This window comes from Frankliniella occidentalis, unplaced genomic scaffold (assembly GCF_000697945.3).
Source record: "Frankliniella occidentalis isolate FOCC.00 unplaced genomic scaffold, Focc_3.1 Scaffold64, whole genome shotgun sequence".
NCBI classification, from domain to species: Eukaryota; Metazoa; Arthropoda; class Insecta; order Thysanoptera; family Thripidae; genus Frankliniella; species Frankliniella occidentalis.
Genome location: NW_026267194.1, coordinates 34558 through 46577, shown reverse-complemented (window position 1 = coordinate 46577; position 12020 = coordinate 34558). Strand labels below are relative to the sequence as shown.

The 12020-nt window shown below is 48.2% G+C and overlaps 1 protein-coding gene across 6 annotated transcripts in view; it reads left to right on the top strand.

Moving 5' to 3' along the window:
- The window catches only part of LOC113213159 (rap guanine nucleotide exchange factor 2), a 27415-nt gene extending 15619 nt beyond the window's left edge, over positions 1-11796 (top strand). Inside the window, exons 2-24 of one of the 6 annotated variants that reach the window (XM_026432134.2) lie at positions 69-242; positions 357-484; positions 1328-1411; positions 5341-5416; positions 5580-5678; positions 5755-5952; positions 6030-6325; positions 6400-6625; positions 6703-6839; positions 6934-7222; positions 7308-7792; positions 7890-8088; positions 8184-8591; positions 8677-8776; positions 8869-9080; positions 9168-9339; positions 9425-9570; positions 9649-10015; positions 10118-10177; positions 10266-10418; positions 10797-10862; positions 10939-11094; positions 11283-11796. In XM_026432134.2, coding sequence (XP_026287919.1) covers positions 96-242; positions 357-484; positions 1328-1411; positions 5341-5416; positions 5580-5678; positions 5755-5952; positions 6030-6325; positions 6400-6625; positions 6703-6839; positions 6934-7222; positions 7308-7792; positions 7890-8088; positions 8184-8591; positions 8677-8776; positions 8869-9080; positions 9168-9339; positions 9425-9570; positions 9649-10015; positions 10118-10177; positions 10266-10418; positions 10797-10862; positions 10939-11094; positions 11283-11314 — 4236 coding nt within the window. In that variant the 5' untranslated portion in view covers positions 69-95 and the 3' untranslated portion in view covers positions 11315-11796. Of the gene's footprint in view, positions 1-68; positions 243-356; positions 485-1327; positions 1412-4220; positions 4620-5340; positions 5417-5579; positions 5679-5754; positions 5953-6029; positions 6326-6399; positions 6626-6702; positions 6840-6933; positions 7223-7307; positions 7793-7889; positions 8089-8183; positions 8592-8676; positions 8777-8868; positions 9081-9167; positions 9340-9424; positions 9571-9648; positions 10178-10265; positions 10419-10796; positions 10863-10938; positions 11114-11282 lie in introns of those variants that run through there. The other 5 variants (XM_026432130.2, XM_026432131.2, XM_026432133.2 and 2 more) reach the window with 5 other exon arrangements.
- The last annotated feature ends 224 nt before the right edge of the window (positions 11797-12020 follow it).

Sequence of the window (12020 nt, the reverse complement as noted above, 5' to 3'; positions counted from 1 at the left end):
CCGAGGTCGGGCCGGACATGACGACGTCGTGGTGCTGACGCGGAGCTCGTGTGTGTTTGGTGTTGCAGGTGATGCCGTAGACACGGGGGGAGGCCATGCGCGAGGCGGCCCCGGGCGGCGCGGGCACGGGGGTCTCGGGCTGGATGCGGGCGCTGCCCCGGCCCGTGCCCCGCCCCGGCGGCTGCGGCGACGCGGAGCTGCTGCGCGCCCTCAGCACCCCGCCAGACTTCAGGACGCTGCACGTAAGTAGAGATTCCGTGTGTGGAGTATTTTCAAGTCCGAAATTTTTCTGGAAAAATTCCTAATCGTTAAAATCGAAATCCCAATACAATTATGTCGCTTGTGCCCCTTCGCAGGACCTGCAGCTGATCCAGGGTGCGCTGACGGGGCTGGACGCGTTCGCGGGCTGCAGGGAGGTGACCCTTCGCGCCGTGAGCCGGACGGCCCGGCTGGAGCGCCACCAGGCCAACGACGTCCTCTACCAGTAAGTGCTCCTGCTGCCTCCTCCTCCTCGCGGTCCAATTTTCGCCGCGCGTCCCGCTGCCCTACCTGCTTGCCGCAGTCATGTTTCTTTTTTTGAAGCGGTCGACAGGACCGCATTTTCGGCACCACTCGCGCGCGCCGCCGGACCCGCGAGCGTCGTCGTGTCGTGGTCAGCCGTCGGCTACCGTTACAAAGCACAGCGGCTCCGGACAGAGAAAGAGAGAGACGAAAGTCGACCACGACGACGGGGGAGTCGTTGTCGTCGACCCGGCCGCGAGCCCCCGCGCCCGCCCTCTCGGTCGCGCTGGTGTCCCGTTGCCTTGACGAGGTGTGGACGCGGTTGAGTCCCTTGCACTCCAATTGTGTCCTGGTGCTCCCATGACACCCCTCCTCCTCCTCCTCTCCTCCGCCTCCCCGAGCCCCCCAACGACCCCGGCCCGGGGCCAAACGAGACGGCCTACGGCAGGCCTACGGGGGCCGCGGCACCACTCTGGACGGCCATTGGCTACGGCCAATTAGTTGGGTGGGGCCGTGAGGCAGCGCCCAGCAAGGGCCTAAAGAGTTGTCGTCTGTCGGCGCAGCGGGGGCTACGAGGGCGAGAGGGGAGGGGGGAGGGTGAGAGGAAATTGGAGGGGAACGGCAGGGAAATGAAAGGGAAATTGGATGGGATAATCGAATATTGGGGCGTTTGGAGCGAAACACAAAATCGGGGGAGGAGAATATGACGAGACTGGAGGAATCGATTTTTTTCATAATATTTTTTTGGCGCGCACACACAAGTCTAGCGTTGACATGTTTGAATTCATTTCATGCAATGGTGTCTCTTTTCCCCCCCTCCCCGCAGCACCGGTGAGCTGTCGTCCTGCTGGTACATCCTCCTGGCCGGCTCCGTGTTCATCGATGGCTCCATGTTCCTACCGAGGTCCAGGTACGTGACAGGCATGTGTGTACACGTGTGTGCGTGCGTGCGTGTGTGTGTGTGTGTGTGTGTGTATGTGTGTACATATTTTAAGAGCGGTGCACGGGTCGGCAGCGGACTGCTTTCGTCCGCACAAGTCACGAGAGCCACGACGGTTATCCATGACACTCGTTCATTACCGTCGTCGTCAACGTATCACCACACGGCCAGCTCCCGCTGCTCAACCTCTTTTCCCCCCCGTTTTGGCCGAGATTCTGATTCAAGTTGCTGTCGTCGTGGCCACGACGAGCGTCCGGAGCGTGTCCTGTGCCGTGCATATTGAATGTGCCTCGGGAGGGAAGACCACGCTGTGGTCACCACTGCGGCCGGTCGCGGACCGAACAACCCCTCTAGGCGGTTTGCCTAAGGGCTGTGCACTAAATACGCCATTTCCAGATGTGGGGTACTTTTTTCACGGCCCTCTATTCGAGTTCAGAGTGGAAAGTGGAAGCTTTTTTAGCCGCTATGATAAAATCACCCCACCCGGAAAGTACTTAGGCTACCTACGGGGATATAATTATCATGGCCCCCAAACACTTTCGTTTGCAACGCTGAGTTCGAATATGGTGCCGTGATAACAGTACCCTAGGGTTTGAAAGGTGGGTAAATTTCCGGAAAATTACCCGGTAACTTTCGGAAATTTACCGGTAATATTGGACCGAAAATTACCGGTAAATTACCCAAATTGCTTAAAACCCTCAAAATTCTTCTCTTTTTGAACCCAAAACGAACACTTTGAGCCCTTTGTGTGTTTGAACAAACAGCTTATATTTTATATTTCCTTTTGTTAGGTCTTCTCGATCTTTAGTTCTTCTTTTGTTCTTATTGTGGGTTTTTAAGGCAAGGGAAAAAAAAACAGGCTTTTCGGTTAAGATATGGACGGACGGATTTCCACTTATAACTCCTGTTTGTGTCGAAGTAGTGGGTATACCCTGGTGTTTTCGGGTATGCTGGAGCATTTTTCTGGTGTCCTTTGAACCTACTGGGTCATCCTGGGGCCCTCGTCGGCGATCTCAAGTGGTCGGCGGTTACGTCGTTTCTGAAAATACGTACTCGGGGTTCCCAATGTACGTTTGCACCACTAGAGTCTTGGTGTGTCCGAAAACCCTCGAGTACAGATTTTCAGGGGGACGTAATCGCCAACCACATGTGGTCTCCGATGATGACCCAGGAGGTGCAAACGCACACCGGGAATGGCCTCAGCGTACCCCAAAACCCCTACTTATCAATTTTTTGGGAGGGACGGATGTCATCGCCAACGGCTTGAGGTAGCCCATGACGTCCCCAGGATGAGCCTGGAGGTGCAAACGGACACCAAAGAGGGCTCCAGCATACCCAAAATCTTAGGGTACCAACTTCGAGACAAAGTGGAGTCTTAAGTAGAAATCCGTCCGTCTCCGTTTCTCCGTATCTTAATTGAAAAGCCTCCTACATATGTACCGGGTGTTGCATAAAAGACACAGGTGCGGGCGGGTTTGCCTACCCGCTCTGCCCATAAGGCGCCATAGCCCCTAAGGTAGGCAAACCCGCTCGCACCTGTGTCTTTTATGCAACGCCCGGTATGTCTTACACTGGAAACGCAAGTGTGAAAATTCACACCTTTGCCCCCCGTAAGTGTACGAATAGATATTCGCTCACCTTCAAGTGAGCGACATTAACACACTTGCGTTTCCAGTGTAGATTAAACGTTAGAGAACAACCCAAGACGTTTATTAAAAGTTATTTCGTTGGTACTTAACATTTATTTTACATACCACAAATGTTTGCATCTGTTTAAAGCAATTTTTGTAAAATTTCCGGTAATTTACCGGTAAATTACCAATTTACCGGTAATTTTGATAATTTACCGCACCAAACCAAAATTACCGGTAAATTTCAAACCCTACAGTACCCCACCCGTCGAATGTGACTTAATTTGTGCACGACCCCCTAGGCGGGAACGAACTTTGATTTTGTCGCAGCCGGGGGCTGTGGGAATTCCCCCAAAACGCAGTCGTCGCGAAGCCACCAGAGTCCTGAGTTTGGCGGTGGCGGAGCGGCCGGGGAGGGTCGCGGTGTTGGCGTGCAGCCTCTCGCACTGCTCCGCGTCGCGAGGCACGCGGTGGTCAACGCGGCGGCCGCGGCGGTGCGCTGTGCTGTGTGCAATGAAATGCAGTCAGAATGCAGCGGAGGGGATAAAGGGGGGGGGGGGCGACGTCGGCATGGCGACGACGCCCGGAGACGAGACGCCGCCTCCTGTAGCGTGGCGCGTCCGTCGCGGACTCGACATTCTTCCCACTCTTCCCAGGACGCGCGCTGTTGCCACATCCTCATCGCCAAAAACTCCAGCAGAGCACCCCCTCCACCTCCACCACCCTCCCTCCCCCTCCCCGCGCACCGCACCCCGAAAAACACAAACATGCTTTGATTTTGAAACGCGCGTCGCGACATATATTTGCTCGGACGTCACAACCGACGGTGTCGTTGAGACGTAGTTTTATGTATTGCCAATCCCGTCGCAGCCGCGGCTGCCGTGTCCGCGGAGACCGCGGGGCAGGACTCGCGCGACTGTACGACTGGCGGCCACGCCCGCGGAGGCGGAGGCCCTCCTCGAGCCCGCGTCGACGCCGTCCTGGAGGGTGCGCGCCCCGGTCGGGAGGCAGTGCTCAAGGTTCCCCCGTGCAAACAAATTCGCTTGTCGACTGATTTTCCTGCTGGGTCCGTTTGCCGTTTGAATCGTGGCGGTCCGCCCAGTGCTTCGCCGAGCTCGCGCGCCACATGTGGCAACACCGCCGAGCGTCGCGGAGCGTAGCGTAGAGCGATCCAGCGGGCCGTGCCGCGAGTGTCTCTCCGCTCTCTCCAGGCTCAGGCCACTGGGAGACATATTTGTTTTGAACTCGTTGTTTGTGTTTGTTCGGGGTGGGTTTTTTCGGTGGCGTTTCGCGACCCGTCGAGTCGCGGGGGTGGTTCCGCGAATGGTGTCCGCTGTGGCTGTGCGCCGCGCCTGATCGTCGCGAGTTCCGAGTTCCTCGGCTGCGGGCCCTGGCTACTGCGAGCCCCCCAGAGGCTCCGTGTGCTCTCCTCCATTGCGACCCAGGCCCGCCTGGCCCCGCTCGCCCTTCAAGCTGGATAAGAAGTCGCCGTGGTCCTCCCTGCGCCCCCAGCCCAGCCGCAGTCGCCCCCAGGATGCCAGCGCAAGGTAGCCCTTAGGGTCCCGTCACGCCCAGCATCCCGAAATGTCACAGCAGGTGTCACATCTGACGGGACGGGGCGGGGGAGGGGGGGTTTGTTTCCATTTCAGCTGGTAATGGAATGTAAGCGTTATGCCCGACTTGAATTCGCGTCGGGGTTTACCCCGTGGTGTGACCCTAGGGTACAGGCTGCTGTCGCTCCCTGAGGAGGATCCCACAACCCCCTCAGCCGAGTGAATGTATGCTTACATGGGTCTTACCTAACCACTTGCTTAATGCCCTCATTTCCCATTCAAACTGTCACTGTGTCCTTCTCACCTCACGAACGACCTAAATGGTCGCCTGTGCGTCTCAATTTTCTTACATTGCCATTGTTTGATTTACTTTCATTGAAAAAACGTTGGATAATGCCTGATATGAGCAACATTAACCTCAAAATAGAAATTTGTTTGGTGGTGCTTAAAGATATTTTGCTGCATTACTGCCTGACTCATATTTATTCACTATTATTTTCTAATATTTTAAGTATAATCCTATAAATTTTCTATTTTTTTTTTTTCACTGTTGAACGATAATTTTATCTGCTGAGAGTTGTCTCTTGCTGCTTGGTTCTTTTCATTAGTATTAAGTAAAAATATTTCCGTTCATACAGGCATTGCAAATTTGCTACCCACTGTTTCCTTTTAAAATATGTAGTGAAAAGTTATAAGCAAGCTGTTTGTGTTACAGTTTTGGGAAGCGCACTGGAGGCAGCGCAAGGAGGCCCAATGAATGCTTTGTGTTGGAACCCTCAGAGATGATTGTGGTAAATATCAAAACCTATTAGTCTTTTAAAAGTTATTGTGCCATTTTTGACTGTTTTCAAAAACTTTCATTGTAACATGTCCATGGGACATTCAATAATTCTGATTAATTTGCCAATTTTTAATCAATGTTTTTTCTAACCATCTTATTTACCAATGTTTCAGATTGACTACCCGGAGGCTCAAGGCTACCGGGGAAGGCCGCGCATTCAGGGAGGAATGCCCAGTATGGAAAGGGGTGTTAATTTGGTGCTGGACGACGCGGTAAGATATTTTGATGAGTGATGTTAATCCTCTTTTGTCTGGAAGAATTTTCTGTAATATTCATGTTGCTTTTCAGTTTGGGAACGCGCGCCCAGAACTTTACCAAAAGTCAAATCGCAGTTCTCATTCTTCTGACACGTCATCAGCGTACTCTGGCTCAGACACCATGACCAGTGTACACTCCTCTGTTGATGCTGATGAGGTGGACCTCTCTGGGCTTGTTGAATCCATCGTGGATTCTGACGAGGAGGAGGATCTGGCAGAGAGTATGGATGTAAGTGACCCAAATGACCCATAATAATGTGTCCCATTTTATTGAATTTCTTTAATTCCCTGCTTAATTCATTTCAGAGTTTAACAGTGCGTGACACTGTAAGGGAATGCCTAGAAAAAGACCCGTCTGAGCGAACTGAGGATGATATTGAAACACTTCTTGAATTCACACAGCATTTAAAAGCATTTACCAATATGACTCTTTCTGTGCGTAGAGCTCTTTGCAGTGTCATGGTATTTGCTGTTGTTGAAAAGGCTGGCACAATTGTAATGAATGATGGGGAAGAGCTTGATTCTTGGAGTGTATTAATTAATGGCCATGTTGAAGTTGAACATGGCAATGGGGAAACTGAGCAACTTCATCTGGGTGACAGGTAGGTACTTAACATTGTGAAATCCAAATCAAACCATCTGAGGATATTTAGTGCTAAACAATGGTTTTCTTTAGCTTTGGAATTTTGCCTACAATGGACAAGTTGTACCACCGTGGAGTAATGCGTACTCGCTGTGATGACTGCCAGTTTGTGTGCATTACACAGACAGATTATTATCGCATCCAGAGTCAAGGACAGGAAAATACCAGGCGACATGAAGAGAATGGGCTCGTAGTGCTGGTCACTGAGCAGAGGGGCCTGATGGATGGGGGTGGGCGGAGGGGACACGTGGTGATTCGGGTAAGTAAAGTAAATTGTATGTGAGAATACCACATTATTTTCTTCACACAAAGCTCTAAATTTTAACTCTTGTACAGGGTACTCCTGATCGTCTCATGCTGCAACTGATTGAGGAAAATTCAATTGTTGATCCAACATATGTCGAAGATTTCCTACTCACACATAGGACATTCATCGATAATTCATTCTCAGTTGCAAACCAGCTTTTGGAATGGTCAGTAAAAATATGAACTAAACATCACTTATTTTTTCTTTGCTGCTCCTTTGAAATGGTTGAAATTTGTTATTAATCTAATCTTAAATTTCAGGTTTAAAGAAGAAAGTGTGCGTGACAGAGTTACACGAGTTGTTCTCTTGTGGGTTAACAACCATTTTACTGATTTTGAGACCGATCCATCCATGATGGACTTCTTAGAAATGTTTGAGGCTGGCCTTGAGCGTGAGAAGCTGCTGGGTCAGCTTCGTTTATTGAACATAGCATGTGCTGCCAAAGCACGCACAAGAAATGTTACCCTTGCGAGACCATCTAGGGATGAGCCATTGCATTTCTCAATTTTGGGTGGCTTTGAGAGAGGATTTGGAATATTTATTAACAAGGTAAATAAAACAATACAATCTTTTGTCATCTACATATTTTTTTTGTATGGTCAGTGTACAATTTATGTATTTCACTCTGTTCTAGGTTGAGAAGGGGTCTAAAGCAGAAGATGTTGGTCTGAAACGAGGAGATCAAATATTAGAAGTTAATGGTCAAAGTTTTGAGCACGTCAGCCACAACAGAGCCCTAGAAATTCTTAGAGGCACAACTCATTTGAGCATAACAGTCAAATCCAATCTTCTTGCTTTCAAAGAGATGCTCTCTATGCCCGACAACTCTCCTCGATCGAGATCTCGCAACAAGATGTGTGAAATTGCCCGCCTTCAAGCTGATCCCAGAGCTCGATTGGCTTCTACGACCAATGCAAACCTGGAGCTGCCTTCATCCCTGGGGGTTTCTATGCCTGATTCTATATCTATTCCTCCTCCTGCATCACCACCACCATTGGGTCTCAATTCTCCTTGCAAGAAAGATTCTTCAGCACACAAAGGATTTAGCACATTAGGCCCAAAACATAGACTACGGAAGGCTCTCATCAAAATGAACATTTTGCCCAAAAATACAATCACGTAAGTTATTTTGGTTACTTACCAACAGTTATCAGTTAGTTTTTTTGTTTTTTCGTACAAGTTTTGTTTATTGGGTTTATTGTTTCTGTGAATCCAGGGATATTGTTCATAGCGATGATAGTGCTTTCAGCAGAACTCCAAGTGCAAGCACCTACACAGGAAATCTGTATCATAGTCATAGCAACCCAGACCTTGTAAGCCTGTGCTATGAAGATATACGAGGAACTGACTACCCAGAGCATGTGCTTAAGGTGTTCAAATCTGATCAAACTTGTAAATACCTGTTGGTCCACAAGGTATGATGTTTTCTTCCAGTTAATCATTTCTGTTTGTTTGTATATATTTTTCTATTATCATTATTTTTTACTATTTTTATTTTTTTGTTCTTTAGGAGACAACTGCACATGAAGTTGTCATGCTATCTCTGCAAGAATTTGGAATGACAGATTCAAGTTCTAATTTTTCCCTGTGTGAAGTATCTGTGGCTGAAGGGGGTATAATCAAGCAAAGGCGCCTTCCTGACCAACTGCAGAACTTAGCTGAGCGTATCGGTCTCTCATCAAGATATTATCTGAAAACTAATGGAATTACTGAGACACTGGTTCCTGATGAAATGGCTCCTGAGCTTATTCGTGAATCTCAAGTTCACTTTCTTCAACTAAACGCTGTTGAAGTTGCTGTGCAACTCACTCTTCAGGACTTTTCTATATTTCGTCAGATTGAAAGCACGGAGTATGTTGATGATTTGTTTGAGCTCAAGAGCCGGTATGGTACCCCTATGCTCACCCAGTTTGCAGAAGTAAGTGGAAAACAACTTGTCATTCTGTGGTCATTCTGTGTGTCTTATTTTCTAATATGTCCTCTAATCCTAATTCTTTGTCCAGCTTGTAAACAGGGAGATGTTCTGGGTTGTAACTGAAGTGTGCTCTGAGCCAAATATTGTCAGGAGATATAAAATCATCAAGCAGTTTATTAAAGTTGCTCGTAAGTGCAATGTTCTCTCATGTTAACGAATTGTCTCTAATGTACAGGTCTGTTTTAATCAACTCTCTACTCCCCATCTACTCTCAATTCAGGTCAGTGCAAGGAGTGCAAAAATTTCAATTCCATGTTTGCTATTGTGTCTGGTCTTGGCCATGGTGCAGTGTCTAGATTGAGAATGTCTTGGGAAAAACTGCCATCAAAGTATCAAAGGTTGTTCAGTGACCTTCAAGATCTTATGGACCCATCTCGTAATATGAGCAAATACAGACAACTTGTCACCAGTGAACAAGCTCAACCACCCATTGTGAGTAAACGGCTAATGTTTCTTTAAGCTTGGTAAAGTTGACTTTCAAGTACTGGAACTATTTTCAAATTTTTAACCCCCTTCCAGATACCGTTTTATCCTGTTGTGAAAAAAGATCTGACATTCATTAATTTGGGAAATGATTCCAAAGTTGAAGGATTAATTAATTTTGAAAAACTTAGAATGATTGCAAAGGAAGTTAGAACTCTGACTAATATGTGCTCATCTCCTTATGATTTGTTGACCATGTTAGAACTTGGTAAGTACATGTCATGTTGAAATTTAGAGAAACCATTGTTGATGGGATGGAATGTAACTTAAGATTATTATCATTTTTCCATCAGGTGGACAGCCGCCCTCATCTGCCATGGTAGCCTTAAATCAGTTGACTACAGGTAGCGGTGCAAGTGGAGGGCAACCTGGTGCGTCAACAGTAAAGCGAAGGAAGAAGTCAGCTGCCGCTCCTAATCCTAAGAAAATGTTCGAAGAGGTACTCTCCCGTTCCCACTTGTATCTCCCTCCCCGTTGTTGGCAGTGTGCTGACTATTGTTTTGTATTATTATTTCAGGCTCAAATGGTGCGCCGGGTGAAAGCCTACCTCAGTCACATGAGGGTTGTGAGGGACGAGGAGAAGCTGCACTCCCTCTCGCTGCAGTGCGAGCCGGCGGGCGCCGCCCCAGGCTCCAACCCGCCCCACAGACACAAGCGCCATCCTTCTCCGACTCTGTCGACCACTAGCTCCGCCAGCTCAGTGAGTTCTGCCTCTGCCGGCGAAGGTAGAAGGAGTGCGGCCCCCAAGTTCGGCACCGCCTCTCCTCAGGCGGTGCGGAAGATGCTGGCACTCAGTGAGCCCGGGAAGACGAGACCGCACCAACCGAGGCACCCGGGATCGGTGACCATCCCCAGCGGCTTCTCTCCGGGAGCGCTGCGACGTGGTACGGAGCTTGCTGGCAGTTTGGCTGGGAGTTTGGCTGGCATGGTTGCCAGGGCTAGCCATGAGCGGTCTCATTCTGATACACCAGCTGTTCGTCTTTCAGCTGAGAGCAGTTCCGTCACATCACTGTCTAACTTGCCTCTGCGAAAGACACTGACCTCAGGTATTTACCATCTGTACCATAGTCTTGTGGTTAGTGCTATTTATATCGGCCACCAACTCTTAATTTTTACTGTCTATATTATGTGCAGGTTCTGTGACGTCAAGTGACTCTGGCCATTCTACTCAGTTGGACTCCCGTTCCAACAGTTCAATGGAAGTGACTAACAACTCTGGTGCAGCCTATCCTGTTCCGGGAGGTTCCCCACCAGCATCGCAGATCCGGCGTCATTCTGCTCTGCAAGGTATGCTCAGAGATTTATCTATCACTTGTATGTAGTCTGTAATGTGTCCTTGAAGTCAATGCTATCGTTTTGCTTTCAAAGTTACAAAACTGAATTACCACTATTAAAATGTTTATGAAATTATAATTGCATGTTGCATGTGACAAATACTGTTTCTTTAGTCTTCAACTGTTAAATTATTTGCAAAGTCTCAGCACCAAATCAGACAACTCTTGGAATTTATTCTGATCTTGAATTCTTGGGTTCTTGGACATACTTAAATCACTTTTCAAGTGCTTGGTCTGCGAGGTGCTTTGCTTTCATGGTTTATGGTTGGGTAATGTGGTGCATGGTGCTAAGCTAAACGCAAATTCATTTTGGTCCATATTTGGTTGCTAGGCAAGCTTTGGTCTGTCGCTCCATTTCCGCATGCCGTGGCTGTCTTGCCTCCCGTTCCACCTCGCGGTAAGTATGTCCAGCCATGGCAGTTCTCTTGGCCCTCTCCTGGTGCCCTCTCCTGACGCTCGACTTCCTCTTGCAGGAGGTAGCATCGGTAGCATGGCCCCCCCGCCGCCGCGGCGCGCACCCCCCGCCTACACTGTCGCCGCCCAGATGGCTCGGCTGCACCGCCTGGGGAGAGCGCATTCGCACGAGGGAGTCTCTGGGGGCTACTACCTGACCGAGCCCGAGGAGGACGGTGAGTGCCTGGGCTTCAGGTAGGAATAATACCTTCCTGGAGGCGTTGTACAATTTATTGAGAAACTTTGTGGAGAAACCCTTTTTTTCTTTTGTCTTTTTTTTAAATTTAATGAAATGCTATTTATTTTTATTCATTCTCCTCTTTATATATTTGTGAATTTAATTTTATTTTTATTTTGCTTGCAGATGATGAGGATGCTCAAGTATCAGCTGTGTGACGTCAGGAGACATTAAAGACACTCAACATGGTGCAGGAGTATACCAAAGATAGCAAATAGTGGATTTTAATATATGATATGAGTTAGTAGAGTTAAATTATTACTTTTAAGAAAGATTTGGTAGTGTAGCCTTGTTGTGGTTTACTATCACTACCCTAGTACCTTACAAACCCCGTCTGATAGTCTATTCCATCAAGATTCCCATCTTGTGGAATTTGTTTTGTGTGAGTTAGGACCAAATTGAAACCTGAGAGTGAGAGCAATAACCTTTTTATGAATTGATTCCTTATTAGTAATCTACAAACTATGGTGCTAATGGCTGATTGTAAGTTCTTTAATAAGCTTTTATCTGTTTTCCCTCTTTGGGGATATTGTTACAATGAATCACTTTATAAGACTCAAGCTGCATTTTTTTTGTCTCTCAGCCAAGTAACAGTTGTTAATGAAGTTGGTAAGACATTTTTGTTTCAGTGTAGACTGATGGAGCGCGGGGCGCGGGCGGGCGAGTCGAGTGAGTCTGCGAGCAGCCAGCGGCTCCACACACGACTCTCCATCCATCCGGACTGTGGCTGTGCCAGCCAACTCGAATGGTCGGCCATTCATGGATATGCTTGTTTTATTATTATAATAATTTTTACATCAATTGACATCAGATAGGTTTTATGTGGTTATGATTTCCGCCTACATAGAGATTATTATATATACT